This window comes from Ambystoma mexicanum, chromosome 13 (genome assembly GCF_040938575.1).
Source record: "Ambystoma mexicanum isolate Mex_15411 chromosome 13, UKY_AmexF1_1, whole genome shotgun sequence".
NCBI lineage: Eukaryota > Metazoa > Chordata > Amphibia > Caudata > Ambystomatidae > Ambystoma > Ambystoma mexicanum.
Window position 1 is genome coordinate 752,009,197 of NC_090938.1, and position 20,358 is coordinate 752,029,554.

General features: G+C 46.2%; 2 protein-coding genes across 2 annotated transcripts in view; both read left to right on the plus strand.

Annotated features, from left to right (window-relative positions):
* The window catches only part of LOC138521901 (regulator of G-protein signaling 3-like), a 346,623-nt gene that overhangs the window by 73,015 nt on the left and 253,250 nt on the right, over positions 1-20,358 (plus strand). The window lies entirely within an intron of this gene.
* LOC138520530 (fap1 adhesin-like) lies at positions 11,500-13,226 on the plus strand. The gene is made up of 2 exons (XM_069632876.1): positions 11,500-12,449; positions 12,569-13,226. The coding sequence occupies exons 1-2, from the start codon at positions 11,500-11,502 to the stop codon at positions 13,224-13,226; spliced, it is 1,608 nt and encodes a 535-aa protein (XP_069488977.1).

The following is a 20,358-nucleotide window of genomic DNA, read 5'->3' on the forward strand; positions in this document are numbered from 1 at the left end:
ACTGTCTCTTGGGGATACTCTGGGTTTCTCTTTCTGTGATGTTTTTATTTTTTACTTTTAATGTCACGTGTGGGGGACACGGGATTCCCTTTCAGTGCTATGGTGTCACCCCTTTCCCCCGACCCCTTACTTGTGGCTGTTGATGCGGTCCACGTTGCGGGCGCACGGGGCCCCCGTCCTTCTGCCTGCCGGTCCTGCCGCGTGGTGCCGGAGGGTAACGGTCGCTCACTCCTGTTCCTCGGGCGGGCTGATCCGCTGCTGGCTCTTCTGTCCTGGGCACACGGGCCCTTCGATCTTCTGGCGCTCTCCTGAGCTCCGGTCGGGCTGGTCTGCTGCTGGCGGGCCTCCGCTGCGTCGCGCGGACCACGGTGGTAGGGCTCACGGGCCCTACGTATTCCTGAGCTTACGGGCTCTGTGGCAGGGCACACGGGCCTCTGCGCGTTTGGCCTGCTGGGCACACAAACCCTCTACGGGCACGCCGGCCACGCGATTGTTGGGCGCACCGCCCGTTTTCGGCAGGGCACACGGGCCGCTGCCCCTGGTGAGGCACACAGGCCTACCTAAACTGCCGGGCACGCAGGCCCTCCAACAGGGCGCACGGGCCGCTGTTCTGTTCCGGAGCACTTCGCTCCCCAAACCTGCTAGGCTTACAGGCCTACCGACAGGGCACACGGGCCCCTCTGGACTGCTGGGCTCACGACCCTCCTTCCACTGCTGCCGGCACGCGACGATTCGCATGGGCTTCGTCGCCAGTGTTGTACTCCGTTCATCCGCTCGCACACAGGCCTCAGGAATGACACGGAGCCGATGCTGCTGTGAACTGCTTTTATTCACTCCTAAACACCAACTGCCTTTTTCCCTCCAGCCCCCTCCCTTTCCTCTTTCCTTCCCGCTCTTTCTTCGTAGCTGCGCTTAAAGCGGCAGTGTCCCTTTTGTCCACGTACAACACCTCCCCCGTACTTAACAAGGGAGTCCAGTTACATCTGCTCGATGAGTCTCACTGGTTTCTTGATTGTCCTTGAGGGTCTTCCCGGTGATTCTCGACTTTCGCCAGTCTGCTTCTTCTTCCTCGCTCTGGTTCTCGTCGAGTGTCTCTTATGTTTCAGGTTCTTCCAGGTATAACTTCCTGAAGAACGAGGAGTTGCGGGTAATGTCTCCTAGTTCTCCGGTTGCTGTGACCATGGGCCCTTTGATGGCTGTGATTATTCAGGGTTCTGGGCTGTATCGAGTGTCCTTAAAGCGGCAGCGTCCCTTTTGTCCACGTACAACAGGGTTCAACTACATGGCTGCCTGAGGCCTCTGTACTCGGCATCAAACAGGAGGAGGGTCCAGCTTTTCTGTTTTTCTGAGTAAAGAGTGCCCACGCAGCAGACAGGCCTTTAACTCCAGGAGACGCGTGATTTTGTACCACTCGGCTCCTTCAATGAAAGGGCTGCCTGCTGCGCCTGAGAGCTGGGGCGAACTGGCGTCACACCTTTGGTGTGCCCCGCTCTTTCTTTTGTGTAAAAGGAGGGGCTGGGCACATCAAAGAAAATAATGCCAATGTGCCCAGCTTTCACCTGCCCAGCCCCTAGGCGAAGGGGGGCTCTCGTTAATGGCGTGGCTTAGTCTACGCCCCTAACGAGATCCTCCCTCTCGATTCAGCATCCCACATAAAGCACTGGTAAAGGGGGACCAGCGGCCTCTGCCCCCTTGCCCGCAGTGCTGTAGGGCCCACGTGCCAGGCCATGATGTTGATATCAGTGGCTTGTTTGGTGTGTATGTGAAAGACACGCCCTCCCTCCCCGCGCCACGGCAAGGACACGCGTGGCTTTCGTGGGAGTAGGACACACGCCCTTTGCCCTCCTCTTCTTGAGGAAAGACGAGTCCCCGTGCCAGCGCGTGGGGCGTGAGTCATCTGCCCGCCGCCTTGTGCCGAGTGAAGCCTTAAAGGTCACTGCTGGCGCTCTGCCGTCAGCTGCTCGTTAAGGCGCCTCACAGTGACAGGAATCGCGGGCTGTCCACCCCCCCCCCCCCCCCCGCAGGCGAAGGTGCACGTACTACCCGCCGCAGTGACGGCTGCCTCCTCCGAAATGAGATGGCTGTCAAAACGAGTGCACTGAGGGGGGGGGGGGGGGTGGCAGGACTCTGTGCTCTTTCATACTTGAACCTTTGTGAAGTTCAGTGACAGGAAGTGCAAGAGCGCAGATATATCCTAAGTGCTCGACTCGAATACCCCTTCATAAGTTTGAAGAAAAAGTTTGAATCGGCTTGAGCCATATGAGCCTCCGTGGAGATGGCTCACAAGCCAAGACGAGTCGGTAAATGTCCAAGTTCGGCTCAAATCGGCACGAAACAATTAGATCCATAGCTCACTAGAGCTCGACTTGGGTTCTAAAACATTTACACTCTGTGTGAATTTTGAGCAAGGATGGGGGCGATTCTCAAAAGGTTTTTTGGGGGACGTTATGAGATGCTGCTGCTCCAACAGAACACGTGTCCTCTGCTCTTAGGACGCGTACCTGTGATGCTCACCTTAGGATGCTCGAACACAGGGGTGTCTCTGCACATTGCCGAGTGCTTTCCAAATCCTCAAGCTGAATGCTCTTTGAAATGCACAGAAAATAGTCCCATTTCCCAGCCCCTGTTTGGAACAGGAGTAGGGCAATGCACAATGCACGAGGGGGCCATGTCCGACCCTGTTGTGTATGTTCTTCTAAACTGGCGAGCAGCAGTGTGAACCGCGTCCGTCTCACTTCCATTTCAGAGAGAGATTTTTTTTTGTACCATTTAACAATGGCGAGCCCTTTCTGAGGCCATCATTGTGAAATCTGCTCTCAGCATGGAGCCGGAGTGCTATCCCAAATGATCTATGCGAAGGGGTTGGCGAGCGCATCAGTTGTGCTAAAATGCACCCGCCACCTTTATGAATAAGGTGACCTGCATGTTCTTTAAATGAGCGCAATTGAATAACGCATATCCTGTTCTTTTTACATTTGCGCTTCTCTTTTTACATTTGCGCTTCTCTTTTTACATTTGCGCTTCTCTTTACGTCCCAGTTGTATCATTTCCTTAGCCACCAGTAATACTGAATTAAAGAATACTGGTCCAGCATCCCTGACACTTGTTTTCTGCACTTAACCCGGCACGGCCACCTGCTGGCCGCACTTCTTGTTTTCGATATTTGATCCTATGTCTCCACTTGCTCCTCCTCCCCTTCCCTTGGCACTACTCCCCTTCCCTCTCCCCTGCACTTGCGCAATCTCAATGTCACCTGGCCTAGTAAGATTGTTGTGTCTCCCATGTTCCTCTCCCCTGCCTCGTTGCACTTTAAAAACACTTGTGTATAGGCGCGCTATAAATAAAATATATCGTATCATTTTTGTGTCGAGTCGAACAGCCAATTAGGCCGTAATCTTTTTTGAGCCATTTCGCCCACTACCAAGTTAACTTCTACTCAGTAGCAATGCAGTTGGTGTTGGCCTTGCCGATGCTGTTGGCGCCTTTCTTTCTGCACTGCTATTGGTTATGCCATTGTTGAGGGCGTGATGCCATTGTTTGTGCAGTCTGCGGTGGATGAGGCCATCTTTGAGGGCGTGATGCCATTGTTTGTGCAGTCTGTGGTGAGCGAGTCCACTGTTGAGGCTGTTGTGCCATTGTTTGTGCAGTCTGAGGTGGGTGAGGCCATTGTTGAGGCCGTGATGCCATTGTTTGTGCAGTCTGCGCTGGGTGAGGCCATTGTCGAGGCAGTGATGCCATTGTTTGTGCAGTCTGTGGTGGGAGAGGCCATTGTTGAGGGCGTGATGCCATTGTTTGTGTAGTCTGTGATGGGTTGTGGAATCAGAAAAAATACAATATTATTGCTGTTACACCGAGCAAAGGAAAATACACCGACACGGGCTTATAAAGATTCCCAGAATCTTTATTACAAAACTGAACAGTATTCAACAAAGTACACAAATAGCTATTTGGCCGTCAATACATCACAGAGACCACCAGCAGGGTTCAATGTGAGCAGTGACAGAATTTCCTAGCTGGACATCGACGCATTTATACAATTCGTAAAATGATGTCCAGTCCTTTTTACAAGTTAATCATCCACTGGGCTAGGGTCGCGCCAGGTTCACTTTCCTAATTTACATATCTCGTGCATGCGGTTTGCTTTTCAATACATTTACTAACACACTCCATTATTCTTTAATTTAACATTTACACTCTTTACATATTGCTTTAATACAGATCAAACAATGTTTCGCATATTATATTCGGATAGCATTACTATTCTTGTATACTTGTAGTTTAACATTGCTAATTCAAGTAATCCCCTGCTCCCGAGGTCAACAATGGACAACGTCTACATGACCCTAACATGTAGCCTGAGGGCAGGTTGGACATTAACTCCCCTACAGAGGTTGGAGAGGTTAAGGCAAGAACAAGGACACACGAGACAGCCATTTTAGATTACAGGGTGACTTTGTATAAAAACCCCAAAATGGCGGTTTCTAACCTAAAATGGAGGCTTGATTCAAGATGGCGGCTTACATCCATTTTCTAAGGTCAAGACCTTTCCGCAGAGAGTTATTTGCGTACAATTTCTAGCAACTTGGCATAGGCCAATATACATACAAATCATTTGTAATAAGAGGCATCATTTAATATCCGGTTTGACAAACCCTCCTTTTGGCCTATGCCAAGTGCTAATACTACTTCTGATTTGCTTGCAAGTAACTCCATGCGTCATCGTCCATACACCCCGAATCATTGTCAGACATATCTATTGCCATTAGGTCTGATACCAGAGTTTCTTTCAACAGATACTCTTTGGAGAGCTCCTTTGGGGCGTATATTTTATTCCCTAATACACTTGTTGCTTGCGTGCAACATCCCCCTAATACTGAGCATATACCAGGGAGACACTGTATACAACAACAAAGAAAAAAAAAACTTCCCAAGATAATCAGTAGGGCCGAGAACAACTTCCATCCCCATGTCCGTAGGAGGTCCCAAAACCATGTACCAAGTTCCCAATTTCCCTCAGGAACATGTACTTCTGAACTAAGAACATGTAGATTTTGGATCGCCCTAAAGATCGTTGGGGAGAAGTCTGGAACATAAACGCTGCAAGCGGACCCCACTAATTTACATACTCCTCCTCGCTCTGCCAGGATGACATCTAATGCTATCCGGTTCTGAAGAGCCACTAATCTTATCGCTCTCTGCTCTAACGTCATATTATAGAGTATGTCAGTGGTCCGATTGATGGTTCTCTCCAATACTCTCGCTAGTCCCCTAATATCTTCTGAATTCGTAATTTGCCCAAAAAATAGCAAAAAAGATTTCATAATATCTCCTAAAGTTTGCGCTGGGGTATCCCCTTTTACACCTTGTCGTGGACGAGTCTTTGAAATTTCTGTAGTACTGGCAATAAATACCCCAGGTAATAGAATCGCTAAATAGCAGGTTCCTTGCCAATCCCTGGGCAACCACGGAAATGCCCCATTACCGCAAACAACATAGACAGGTTCGCCTACGTACAGAGGTCTGTTTTCACTAGTCAAATTTGCAACATTGGCACACTTTCTAAAATTACCCATTGACCGTGTTCCATTCCTCTGTATGCAGAAGGATACTGAATCGGGGCTGTGATTAACAGAATAAGATGGAGGCGTGGCATCCTTATTGCCTATAGGAGCCATTTTGAAAGAGATTAAAGACTGAAAAGGACAAGACAATCTATCTGAGGACCTAACAGAAGCAACATTTGGCTTACTTCTATTTGCAAAAAGTGAGCCTCCCAGGGGCATCAAAACATTCTTTTCAAAACTATTCAAATTTGTACCATCAAAGTTCCCTGAGATGCTGTCATTCCATCGACCAAAAAATAGTGCTCTAAGAGAAGCGTAACAGGCAGTTGTCAGAGGCAAAGGGTAAATATACCAACCTAGCCCCTTATCCACATGTTGCAGTAGATGTGTACAGATCCAGCAATTGGTCTTATTAAAAATTGCATGAGTGGCATTCATGATTAACAAAAGGGTATTATTCTGATAATTCCGTCTATGCAAAGAATCTCTAGGCGACAAAGTATGCAATTGCACAGAAGGAGTGGGAATCACAGATACATTTTCAATGGGTAAAAAGTCCTCTAACGGATATGCTTCTTCCAGATACCATAACCCAAACCCAAAAGTCATTACAAATCCAGTAATTAGTACGAGAAGGCAACAATACACTTTGGGGGTCCCCTTACATACTTTATCATTGTCTCTGCTAGTCACATTTATATCTAAAAGTTCAGTACGAGCGGTAGCGGGTGCAGGCATCGTAGTCTTCAATCGAAAAACACCAATTGTTCGTTTGCTGGCGACACCAGTCGCGCGTCTTCTTAATGTCTTTCCCACAACCCTTAGCCAACAGAATCTTTCCGTACAATCGGGCGAAAAAGACAAGCCCTCAAATGATTTTCTCAGTCGCACAGTCCGACCATGCTGTACATTTACTTCCTTGGGTGCAAATTATATTTTGCAGTTTCTGGTGAGAACAAAGTGTCGTCACTTCCTCCTGGAAGTGGTGAACGGACGGAAATGGGATCAAGAAACAATTGATCCGGAAGTTCCACTGTTGGGGAGTGCGGATACAAGATGGCCGTTTTGTCCGGCCCTGCGGATTCTGAAGTGGTGATTCTCCCTTGTTGGTTGTTGCTGTTTCAGGCACGCTAGTTACAGCAGAGGGAAGAGATTCTGTGTCTTCTGTATCGTATGGCACGGGCTGTGGGATCCGTTTGGTGTGCGTAGCATGGACCAGTGTTTACGACCCGCTACCCGCACGGCAGTCTGGGTGACTAGCAGGACTTGGTAGGGACCCCTCCACCGAGGTGCAAGGCAAGACGACCTCTCAAAAACCTGCGTGAGGATCCAGTCCCCCGGTCGTAGACTGTGACCGGGGCCCTCGTAGTGTACAGGTAATGCCTCTCGTACCTGGTGATAAATTGAAAACAGATCTTTAGTCAACTGGTTACAGTAGTCTGAAAGAAGCACATTTTCTATATTCCGTAATGAGCGACTTTTTTGGCATACCCCAAATATTAGCAGGTCTCCCCATTACCACCTCAAAGGGAGAGAGCCTAGTCTTGGTTTGAGGGGTCGTTCTCATCGATAGTAACAAGATCGGTAAGGCGTCTGGCCATTTTAGATTGGTGCCAGTCTTAGCAAGTTTGTTCTTTATAATGCCGTTGTGCCTTTCCACTAATCCGGCACTCCGGGCATGTCTAGCTGAATGGAACCGCTTGTCAATCTGTAATCCTTTGCAAATTTGCAGGATTACAGTGGCAATAAAGTGTGTCCCATTATCAGACCAGATGACTCTCGGCAGCCCAAACCTAGGAAAAACCTCTTTCAACAGAGTTTTTTCCGTGGTTATGGCCGTTGCATCTTTAACCGGGAAGGCCTCAACCCACTTATTAAAGGCGCAAATAACAACCAATACATATTTAAGATTGTTACACCGTTCCATTTCGATAAAATCAAAGTGAATAACCTCAAACGGGACAGAAGGTGGAGCGAAACTTCCTCTAGGAGTCGAGGTACCTTTTCCTAAATTGTGCTGCAAGCAAACCATGCAGTTCTGGACAAAACGCTCCAGAGTTTTGAAAATCTTATCATTGGCCCATACACTGTGTAGCATTTTTGTTAACTTCCGCGCACACACATGTGTCGGACCATGAGCCATAATAACCATCATTGTAATGTAGGCGTCAGGGAGTAACCATTTGCCTTCAACATTGTCTACCCAACACCCATCATCTTCAATCTTCCTGCACCCTCGATCCATCTCTTAGTTTCCTCTATGGTAGCATCTGCTTGAATGCGGGACAACACATCTTTCTTCTTACACACTCTTTCTGCAGGTGCTCTACCATCACCTGTATCACTTTCTTTTGCATTTCTAATGTATATTGACTATATGTGTCATATACTTCATCTGGAGTTATCGACATATCCGAAATCCATCTTATCGCGTCCTTTATACAAATTTGTGCTTCCTCACCTTTTAATTCTCGACAAGGAGAAAACCGTTTCTGTAAGTACATAATACCTAAACTATCAACATCTACTTCCTCGTTCTGTAACTCTTCCAACTCCTTCCTATACTCAAAAATCCTCTCAACATGCTCATATACCTTCTCCGTAGTATCTCTGGAAACCGGTAAGGCGTTCAAATCCCGTAACTCTTGTGGGAAATCTACATCATTTAGTCTATTCCACATTATACTTAAATGAGTCCCTAATCCTTCGATAAAAACATTTTTCTCAGGCATATCTTTTACATTTTCAAGTGTGGAAAAAACATCAGCTTGTTCACCCTTCTCCATACAATGTTTAGCCCAAGCAGTCAATTCACTCCTCTTGTCTGGCGGCACAGTATTACGAGTCACAACCCTTGGTCTTGCTCCCTGGTCTACTACAAGTGATGCAGGATCACTTGGAAGAGGAAGAGTAGGCACATTCTGAATAACAACAGGTGAAGGCAAGGGGGCAGACAAAGGGGTGACGGCTGGAAAAACAACAGGAAGAACAACAGGGAGGACTGGAGGAACTATATGAGGGGGAACTACAACAGGAAGAGGCAAAGCGCCAGGAGGAGGGACATATGGAGGTGGCACGGAGGCATTTGGCCTTCGTTCATGCAAAAGTTTATTAATCAATTCGTCTGACGTATGAAAATCTTTTGAAGGGTAGATTTTCTGAATGCCTAATTGAAATGCCCTGTCCATGTTCCTGACTGACTCCAATTGTTTATTTTGATCATATAACCGTGCCTTTTCGACACTCGTCATATGTCGACGCATATGTTTCTCTCTACTCTTTTGTTGCTGCAAAGCTTCTGTTTTCCAACTGTGCAACGCGTCAAATGCTGCAGGTCTAGCCTTTTTCTTTACTAATACAGACTCTAAATATTCTATACGAGGGATTTCAAAACTACCATTGGTTGGCCACCGGAGATTAGAATTATGTCTGGTTTGTCTGTGCCAAATGTCATTAAATGCTATACTACCAAAGCCTTTCTTACAGTACATAGTACATGCTGGCGACCCTCCTGTGGTGTGGGACGGCTATCTTCCAGAGATTCTGTCGCTGCGGAAAAATGCCCTAAAGCAGGCAGACAATTTCCCAGGCACATCAAAGTTCTGGTGTTACCTGGTTAAATAATTGTGCTCGCGAGTACAATGCTCCAAATTCAAATTTGTCAGGGTTAGATTAAGAATCGGGACACGATTCACCTGACTAAAGGACTGGTAGGCCCAATCGGGTTACTAAGGACCATGCAAAGGACCCACGTGTCTGGTGATTTTCGGCAAATTTACCCACCTCAAATACATGGACCCTCGTCAAGACGTCGTCTCGGGCTACAGCTCACCGTCCAGGGATCGGATCGTGCAGTTTCGTCGAGGAATTCACTTCTCGTCTTAGAGTGGCCAGTTCTGTTTGCACCATCCGATTCCGGTCTGATAGCCGAGCCAACCTTCAACGAGACAAAGTCAATCTTGAGGGTCCCTAATCGGGCGCCATCTGTGGAATCAGAAAAAATACAATATTACGGCTGTTACACCGAGAAAAGGAAAATACACTGACACAGGCTTATAAAGATTCCCAGAATCTTTATTACAAAACTGTACAGTATTCAACAAAGTACACAAATAGCTATTTGGCCTTCAATACATCACAGAGACCATCCGCAGGGTTCAATGTGAGCAGTGATAGAATTTCCTAGCTGGAAATCGACGCATTTATACAATTTGTAAAATGATGTCCAGCCCTCTTACAGGTTAATCATCCACTGGGCTAGGGTCGCGCCAGGTTCACTTTCCCAATTTAAATATCTAGTGCATGCGGTTTGCTTTTCAATACATTTACTAACACACTCCATTTTAATTTAACATTTAAACTCTTTACATATTGCTTTAATACAGATCAAACGATGTTTTGCATATTATATTCGGATAGCATTACTATTCTTGTATACTTGTAGTTTAACATTGCTAATTCAGGTAATCCCCTGCTCCCGAGGTCAATAAAGGACAAGGTCTACATGACCCCCCTAACATGTAGCCTGAGGGCAGGTTGGACATTAACTCCCCTACAGAGGTTGGAGAGGTTAAGGCAAGAACAAGGACACACGAGACGGCCATTTTAGATTACAGGGTGACTTTGTATAAAAAACCCAAAATGGCGGTTTCTAACCTAAAATGGAGGCTTGATTCAAGATGGCGACTTACATCAATTTTCTAAGGTCAAGACCTTGCCGCAGAGAGTTATTCGCGTACAATTTCTAGCAACTTGGCGTAGGCCAATATACATACAAATCATTTGTAATAAGAGGCATAATTTAATATCCGGTTTGACAGGGTGAGGCCATTGTTGAGGCTGTGATGCCATTGTTTGTGCAGTCTGCGATGGGTGAGGCCATTGTTGAGGGCGTGATGCCATTGTTTGTGCAGTCTGTGGTGGGGGAGGCCATTGTAGAGGGCGTGATGCCATTGTCTGTGCAATCTGCGGTGGGTGAGGCCATTGTTGAGGCAGTGATGCCATTGTTTGTGCAGTCTGCGATGGGTGAGGCCATTGTTGAGGGTGTGATGCCATTGTTTGTGCAGTCTGTGGTGGGGGAGGCCATTGTAGAGGGCGTGATGCCATTGTCTGTGCAATCTGCGGTGGGTGAGGCCATTGTTGAGGCAGTGATGCCATTGTTTGTGCAGTCTGCGGTGGCCGAGGCCAGTGTTGAGGCCGTGATGCCATTGTTTGTGCAGTCTGCGCTGGGTGAGGCCATTGTTGAGGCAGTGATGCCATTGTTTGTGCAGTCTGCGGCAGGGGGGGCCATTGTTGAGGGGCGTACATGGTGCTGTTGTTGATGCTATCAGAGATTCCGTTGGCAATGCTGTGGGTGATAATGTGGTGGGCGAAGCTCTTTCTGATCGTGTAGGGAGTGATCATGTTATCGGGGTGCTATTTTTCTTACTATTGGTAAGAATGTCTGGGTTTCTATTGTTGCTCTTACCATTGATGTCATTGTTGGTGGTGCCATTGTTCGTGCTGTGGTGCTAGGTGATGTCACTCACCACGTCACCAGTCATGCTTTTATTAATGTTGACAGTGATGCTATTGTGGATGTCGTGATTGGTGGCATTTTTGAGGCTGCTGGAAATGTCACGGTCTGGGAGGGTATTGGTGATGTTATTAACAGTGCTGTTATCAATGCTGTTGCTCAGCCTTGTGGTGATGGTATTGATATTGTTAGCAATGATGTTGTTGAGACTGCAGTGATTCTATTGGTTAGAGATAGTATTGATGAAGCTATTGATGATTGATGGTGCTGTTGGTGATGGTGTTGTTGAGGCTATTGGTGAGGCTATTGACCGGGTCAGTGATGGCATTGTTGAGGCTTTGGTGATGGTATTGGTAAGCAATGGTGTTGTTGAGGCTATTGTTGGTGTTGTTGATGGTGCTGTTAGTGTAGTCTTTGGTGATGCCATTGGTTAGCAATGGCATTGTTGAGACTACCGGTGATGCTACTGATAGTGTTGTTAGTGATGGCATTGTTGAGACTACCGATGATGCTACTGATAGTGTTGTTAGTGATGGCATTGTTGAGACTACCGGTGATGCTACTGATAGTGTTGTTAGTGATGGCATTGTTGAGACTACCGGTGATGCTACTGATAGTGTTGTTAGTGATGGCATTGTTGAGACTACCGGTGATGCTACTGATAGTGTTGTTAGTGATGGCATTGTTGAGACTACCGGTGATGCTACTGATAGTGTTGTTAGTGATGGCATTGTTGAGACTACCGGTGATGCTACTGATAGTGTTGTTAGTGATGGCATTGTTGAGACTACCGGTGATGCTACTGATAGTGTTGTTAGTGATGGCATTGTTGAGACTACCGGTGATGCTACTGATAGTGTTGTTAGTGATGGCATTGTTGAGACTACCGGTGATGCTACTGATAGTGTTGTTAGTGATGGGATTGTTGAGACTACCGGTGATGCTACTGATAGTGTTGTTAGTGATGGCATTGTTGAGACTACCGGTGATGCTATTGATAGTGTTGTTAGTGATGGCATTGTTGAGACTACCGGTGATGCTACTGATAGTGTTGTTAGTGATGGCATTGTTGAGACTACCGGTGATGCTACTGATAATGTTGTTAGTGATGGCATTGTTGAGACTACCGGTGATGCTACTGATGGTGTTGTGAGTGATGGCATTGTTGAGACTACCGGTGATGCTATTGATAGTGTTGTTAGTGATGGCATTGTTGAGACTACCGGTGATGGTATTGATGATATTGTTAGAAATGCATTGGTGGTGGTGGTGGTGTTGATGCTACTGGTGATGCTATTGACAGTGCTGTTAGCGATGGGATTGGTGAGACTCTTGGTGATGCCATTGATGGTTCTGTTAGCAATGGTGTTGTGAGGCTCATGGGGATGCTATTGATCATATTGTTAGTGTTGGTGTTGTTGAAACATTGGTGATGCTATTGACAGTGCTCTTAGCACATGTGTTGAGGATGTGGCCATACTACTGTCAGTGCTGTTAGTGATGCTGTTGTTGAGACTACCAGTGATGCTATTGATAGTGTTGTTAGTGATGGCATTGTTGAGACTACCGATGATGCTACTGATAGTGTTGTTAGTGATGGCATTGTTGAGACTACCGGTGATGCTACTGATAGTGTTGTTAGTGATGGCATTGTTGAGACTACCGGTGATGCTATTGATAGTGTTGTTAGTGATGGCATTGTTGAGACTACCGGTGATGCTACTGATAGTGTTGTTAGTGATGGTATTGTTGAGACTACCGGTGATGCTACTGATAGTGTTGTTAGTGATGGCATTGTTGAGACTACCGGTGATGCTACTGATAGTGTTGTTAGTGATGGCATTGTTGAGACTACCGGTGATGCTATTGATAGTGTTGTTAGTGATGGCATTGTTGAGACTACCAGTGATGCTATTGATAGTGTTGTTAGTGATGGCATTGTTGAGACTACCGGTGATGCTATTGATAGTGTTGTTAGTGATGGCATTGTTGAGACTACCGGTGATGGTATTGACAGTGCTGTTAGCGATGGGATTGGTGAGACTCTTGGTGATGCCATTGATGGTTCTGTTAGCAATGGTGTTGTGAGGCTCATGGGGATGCTATTGATCATATTGTTAGTGTTGGTGTTGTTGAAACATTGGTGATGCTATTGACAGTGCTCTTAGCACATGTGTTGAGGATTTGGCCATACTACTGTCAGTGCTGTTAGTGATGCTGCTGTTGAGACTACCAGTGATGTTCTTGATAGGCTGTCAGTGATGGTGCTGTTGAGGCCTTGGTGATGCTATTGTTTAGCGATGGCATTGCAGAAGCTATTGACTATTCTGTTAGCAATGATATTGTTGCGGCTATTGGTGACGCTATTGACAGCGCACTTGGGAAGGGATTATTGAAGCTCTTGGGGGTGCAATTGCTGCCATTCGCTATACCGGTTGTGATGTCATTGGGACACTATTTGTGGCCTCATTCATGACGTTTTTAGTGACTCTTTTTCCGGAAGCGACCTGATAATTGAAGCAATCTGTGGCACCCTATGAATCGCCTAAAATAATGGAATAAATAGCAATGTTATGAAATATGTCATTTATTGTGTTGTGGTAAACTCCATGGGGCATTGCTAAATCGTGCATTGTGGGTGTGGTGTACGGTTGTGCAGCTAGTACTGTGCACAACATGCCATTTGTATGCAAGTTAAGTGATATTGTTTTAGCGGACCTTATTATAAGAATTATTTTGTTTTTCCCTTCTTTATTTTGAAATTAAAAAAAAATCTTCCCCCAATGCCACATTACATGAAGCGCTTCCATCTGATTTCATTAGGAGACGTCGCTTAGTCTGTCTATTAGCTCAACTTTCCGACTCATCTAATATCACTGCTATGGGTGTTGCTGTGAAATGTGTCCCTGGCGCTTTTAAAGACACCCCCGCAAGAAAGTCCTGATAGTTTCTGCAGCTAGGCCACAGATTTGACACTAAACGACACATATTGCCCACGCGGACTGTTGCATTGGCAAAGTAAACCTTACACGAACTGTGATTGGTGCAACATAAAATTGAAACATTAATAATGAGACTTAAAGTTTACACAGCACATCACTCTGGTACTTGAAACCCTCCATGGTTCACTGTTGAGTAAAACGCTGAATTAATAATTGCGTATTACTCTGCGAGCTGACTGGGACAAAGGCCCTGAAAACCTGTCGGACCTCAACAAGCATTTCATCCGCCAAAGGCCCTCCCGGACCGACAACAGCTACCATAATCCTATGGACTCCTGCCAAAAACCTAACACTGGGGACAGAGTCTCTCTTGAGGCCTTCGGCCATGGGCAGTGGTGGCTGGTGACCTCTGAATGTGGGCGGTGCACAGGTTTTCCACAAGTTGGCCAGAGCAAGGTCAGTGAGCAAGCATGAACCAGATTAAATGGGTTCAATGGTGTCCCCCCTCCCCTGCCTCAGCAAAAACAAAAAATCTTCTTAACAGATTTGTTTGAAATGATGTATTTTCTTGCAAACATTTTAGGAACATTTTCTATAAAGGTATATCATTTTCCATCGATTATGTAGGAGAAAAAGCTAAAGACCCAGTAGATTACCCTTCTCCAGCAGTACACAAGAGCGTTTTAGAACACATTTTAATTGTCTGTGCACACAATCGATTCCAGCGTTCCCACTGTAAAGCCCATTTTCATGAGGCCTCGGTACAACATATATTCCAAAATTGTCACTTTAAAGCACATTTAAAAACACAAAAAAACTTTATAGAGTGCTTGACATTACAACAGGAGAAAAAGACAGCAGCATTGACAGGAGTAGGAACATTACATTTTGGTTGTTAATGTTAACTCTACAGTGATTGAAACATAGTTTATCATGAGCAGGGACTTATGCACAATTGGACAAAAAAAGGATATAGGGAGAAGGGGAATCGCTAATCGGTTGGCAAGCTCTCGATATCCTGTGTATACGTTTGAGTTAATAACAAGTAATTGTGAAAGGGGGGGGGGCATATGTCTATTGGTTTGCCGTTCACAGGTTGCAGTGAGGACCAACGCTCCTCCATGTCCGATGCCCACGTAACAGCCCGCAGCCACTGTGCCACAGATGGGCAGGTGGGGTGTAGCCACAACATCAGCACACTTCGGGGTGCTAACAGCATACAGAGGCTCACCATTCTGCGAAAGCTAAGTTGTAATTGTTCAAATTGATGGTACAAACAGTTGGACGGGGTAGGATCTATAGTGCAATTGAATATCTCTGCCATGATATCACAAATCCCATTCCAGTATTCTTGCAGTTTTGGGCATCTCCAAAGCATGTGGAAATATCCCGCCTTGTCTGCGTGGCATCTGGGGCACAGGGCAGAGTGGGTGTGCGTGAAAAGATATGTAGCCTGGCCGGGCTGTAGTGGAATCTATGTAGTATATTAAACTGTATTGGGCAAAATCTGGCGTTGAGGGATACAGCTCGGGTCTGTTGGCACATGGATTCCCAGATGTCATCAGTAATGTTTATGTCTAGATCCCTAGCCCAGGCCTCTCGGAGTCTCACCAGGGGTTTGCAGTCACAGCCTTACAACAAGTCATACAATCTGGCCACCCCACCCTGTGTCGGGTGGTTGCACTGGAAACTCAGCCCAAGTTTTTTTAGCTGCTCGGCGGAGCCCAGCGTATTGTAGCCACTGTGAGGATTGTCTGCGTAGAGGACGTGGTAGGTCTTGAAATGTGATAAAGGATTCCATTAAAGCATATTTTTATGATGCCTGTCCCCATAATATATGCCAGTATTGTCATTTAAACAAAGTTTTATAATGCTGTACCCACAATATATCTCTGCATTATTACTGGTACCTGTGCCCAGTATATGTCCAAATTGCCCTACAAAACATCTGTGATGCAAACAGAGCCACAACCATATGCCAGACTTGGTCCACGGGCACGCGCATGCACGCACACACATAAACCTGCAGATGCTAGCTCACACTTGCACATACCTTTCCTATCACATACCCATTTTCATATTACCTGCTTCTGACTTGCTCGCCACCCTGTTTTCCCCCCGATCTGCCTCCAGCTTCAGATCCTACGTTCTTCAACAGGAAACAGGAAGTGTTGGGATTCGGAAAGCTGAAGCGTCAGAGCCACGTGCAAGCAGACACTGTGCATTGGCAGGGCTCTGACCGCAATGCTTCAGTGGGCTGCGTGGCGAGGAGGACAGAAGTGCCCCTGTCTGTGACTAGACCCAGCTAGCATACCTAATGGGTCTTGCCTGTCTGGGGGAGCGACATGCTTCAGCCAAGCTATGATCCTTGGCCATGCACGGCTGTTCAAGGTTCCTGCAGTGGGGAGCGGAACTCCTGCGCATGTCTCTGGGCCTGGTCTGGTTGTGGTGCCCACCATAGCCGTCTATTTGATAATGGGAGGGGGGGGGTGGGCACTGCCCATTTTGCGCGAACCTACCATAGATCAACAGATCCCCAGATCTGAGACCCCAAAAATATTGCCTCCGTTTTTGCGAAAGGGCAAAACGGTGCTTCACACAGGCCTTCCCAAAACCAGAACAGAAGCAATTCTGCACCATAAGCATCCCCCCCACTCACCGGCCACCACCCACTTGCACTTTATTTTCCCATGACAATTCAGGTCTCTTGCTTATCAGTTTCAAGTTATTTACTGTACTGCTTTCATATTAATCTGAAGATGTTGGCATCATGACTAGCTGTAAGGGAGCCTGTTTGCCCCTTGCTCCCCGCCGATCCCTCAGGCCCACATCGGCGTCAAACTTGATTTGTCTCCAGTGCTTGAGCGCCTCAAGAATGCGGCTTTCCCGTAGTCCTGAAGCAGTCTTGTGTCATTGCATTCAGTGAAACAGACATGGTGCAAAATGCGGCTTTCCCGTAGTCCTGAATATCGTGAAGCAGTCTTGTGTCATTGCACTCAGTGAAACAGACATGGCGCAAAATGCGGCTTTCCCGTAGTCCTGAATATCGGGAAGCAGTCTTGTGTCATTGCACTCAGTGAAACAGACATGGCACCCACCTAAAAGCAATACAGGAAGCTCATCGATGTGTTCATAGCTCTGCACCAGGGTGACAGGAAGTGACGAGGCCTTCAGCATCACCTCGGCCCCAGGCGCGTGTAGGGTCAAAGCCTCGCCATGTAATGATCGCCTCCAGAGAGAGCGCATTTAACAATTGGATTCGATTGATCGCCTGTAATCCGCTGAATTGATCTCACATAGTTTACCTCCTATTTCCGCAGAACCCTGCAACTTGACATTCAGAGCCAGGAAAGTTACATTATTTAGCCCTGACTGGGCTGTTTGTACAACTGCAGCGCTTCGACCGAAGCGCAGTCGTGAGTAGGGTGAACAAATGGGTTATATGTGATTTTACCGAAGGTAAATACGGAGTGCTACATTTCAGAGTGGTCAAAATTCTGGAAAAATACTGAAATTTTCTTTTTTCTTTTTATTTGGGGGGGGGTTTCCCCCAAACTCTCTGTTTTTCTATCCTTTTTAGCCCACTCCATCCCCGCCCAATTTAACCCCTTACCCCACTACCATATATATTTAATTAAAATGTTCTCTATTTTTCGGTAGTTTGGCTTTCGGTGAAACTTACCACTCTGTTTTATTTTCGGTAAAATGACTGGGTACCGACGAATACTGTTCTCTTAACATTCAGCTTGAAAGAACCCACTTACCCAATTCCATACCCCAGCAGGACTGCCAGCAAAACCTATTCTTTGCCAGAGAGTCCGTAATCACCACCATTATTTAAATTGGTACTAGGGGAGGCGACGAGGGGCTGGGGGAACAAACGTATTTTCAGGAAAATAATGGTAACGATAATTGAGATTCAGCCTTGCTAGAACAGCCCTCCCCCCCAAATACCAAAATTCCAGCCTCACAACGAAGATTGGGGCACCACCGACCCCCAGGTCCAAAGCAGCGGAATCGGTACACAGTCAGATTTCACTACCGCATAATCTCATAGAGTGAACTCAAACGCATTCAAACCTCTGTCTCGCCTGCCTGCTCTGTAATTATGATAACACCTTAATCGACCCCAAATTCATGCTCATTGAAATCTTCTGTACATGGGGTGTTCCGCTGCCATTTTTAGTCAAGTATAAGCCTAAGTAAAGATCGGAACAGTGGTGGCGAGTGAATTTTATTAATTGAAGAAGATAAATGTTGTAGGGTAACTCTTGAAAAAATCCAATGGATGCGGGTCACCAACAGCGTAATGGAACATTTTTCAATGCATTTTCATGCCTTCACCCACAAATTATGTCAGTATAAAAAACATTTTCATTCTGGTTGTGCACATAAATTTACATGCTGACTGCACCAATATATGCCAGTATTCCCATATAAGAACATGGTTCTGACAATATATGCCAGTCTTCCCATGTGTTAGGACATACTCATGGCTTTGCCAGAATAAAATGCAATGCCGTAAAAAGAAAACCCATCGAGGGTGGCTGCAATATAGGCCAGTCGAGCCATATAAGAACATTCTTCATACTGGCTTTACCTTTCATGGCAGTAAAAAAATGCCCACAACAGAAAACATATTTACACTGGTTACCAAAGTTGGCCAGTCCAGCCATGTAATAACACTTATTTTGTTGTTTTACTTTTGATGCCCAGTAAAAAATACCATGCCACAAAATACGAATATATACCCAGGTTGGGACCACCAACACAATTAAAGGCCTGCTCCCCAGCACACATGCACACATATATATCTTCATTCATTTCCCGCATTCACCCATTCATTTATATCTTCATTCATTTCCCGCATACACCCATTCATTTATATCTTCATTCATTTCCCGCATTCACCCATTCATTTATATCTTCATTCATTTACCGCATTCACCCATTCATTTATATCTTCATTCATTTCCCGCATTCACCCATTCATTTATATCTTCATTCATTTCCCGCATTCACCCATTCATTTATATCTTCATTCATTTCCCGCATTCACCCATTCATTTATCTTCATTCATTTCCCACATTCACCCATTCATTTATATCTTCATTCATTTCCCGCATTCACCCATTCATTTATATCTTCATTCATTTCCCGCATTCACCCATTCATTTATTTATTCATTCATTTCTCACACTTGCCTACACATACAACAGACACTTTATCATTCATTTGCACACACTCATAGATACAGACACTTACATGCATGCATACATACAAACATACATTTCTTTCCTTACCTGCAGCCCCAGTCTGGATGCCATCCTCCACGATGGCCATCTGGCTCTCGTGCAGCCTGAACAGAATTCAGACGGGGCTTCCTGGTTCTTGAGAGCATGCACAATGGAGCCAGAGCAGCGCCTTGATGCTGCTTAGGGGGGGCCTTAGTGTGTGGGAAGGTGTAGAAGCACCCCCTTTGCACATTTAGGCTTGTAATTCCCCAACCTGCCTCCTCAATGGGCAATGCAAGACTGCAGAAGCAAAAAGCCCCAGGCCTTTCGCGGCCCTATGGGCATGCACACTGGGGAACTTAAACTGTCAAAGGGAAACATGTTTCCCTTTGACAGTTAAAGCACTCGGGAGCTCTTTTGCTGGGTTGGCTTTGGCTCGTCCATAATGGGTAACTGTGGCGAGTCAGCGCTTCGCTGCACATTATGGATGAGCCGCCCCTAGATAGGACTTGAACACCTACTTTTTGCCCTTACAAATGCCTTTGCCAAAGACCACCATTTTTGTCTTGGAGAAATGTAAATTCACATTATGAGCTCCAAACAAATGCAATGGCATATGATGAACTTTGTAGTAACCCCACCGCCAGAGCTCAATCAAGAAGTGCAGTATAGTCCATTCATACTGGACTGTTCATACTGGACTGTTCCCAGTGGTATCGGGACCAAGACTGATTTGCATATGGCTCGTCCCGTTCTCCAATTTCTAAGACGGGCAAAAAATAATGGTGTGGAAGGTTGCCTGGAGCTATGCCGTGGTTAATAAGAACTCGTAACTTCCCACCCATCACATTTTGTGCTTATAATTTGTCTTCCTAAGTGGGGGAAGGTATGCCCAGGTGTTAGTCCTTTGCTCGGCTCACCATAGGGAACCAGGCTTTATCTCACTGAGGAGGACCATGAAGGCTAAATCATGTCTGGTGATGCTTGTGTTGCCATGCAGAGGTGAAGTGGCTTCGCCCTTCGTGCTGGTCTGCTCCCGTTAGTGGCAGAACCAGAACTCTTCGCATAGGGCTGGTCCCCTTCAGCAGTGGCGCAGGCAGGA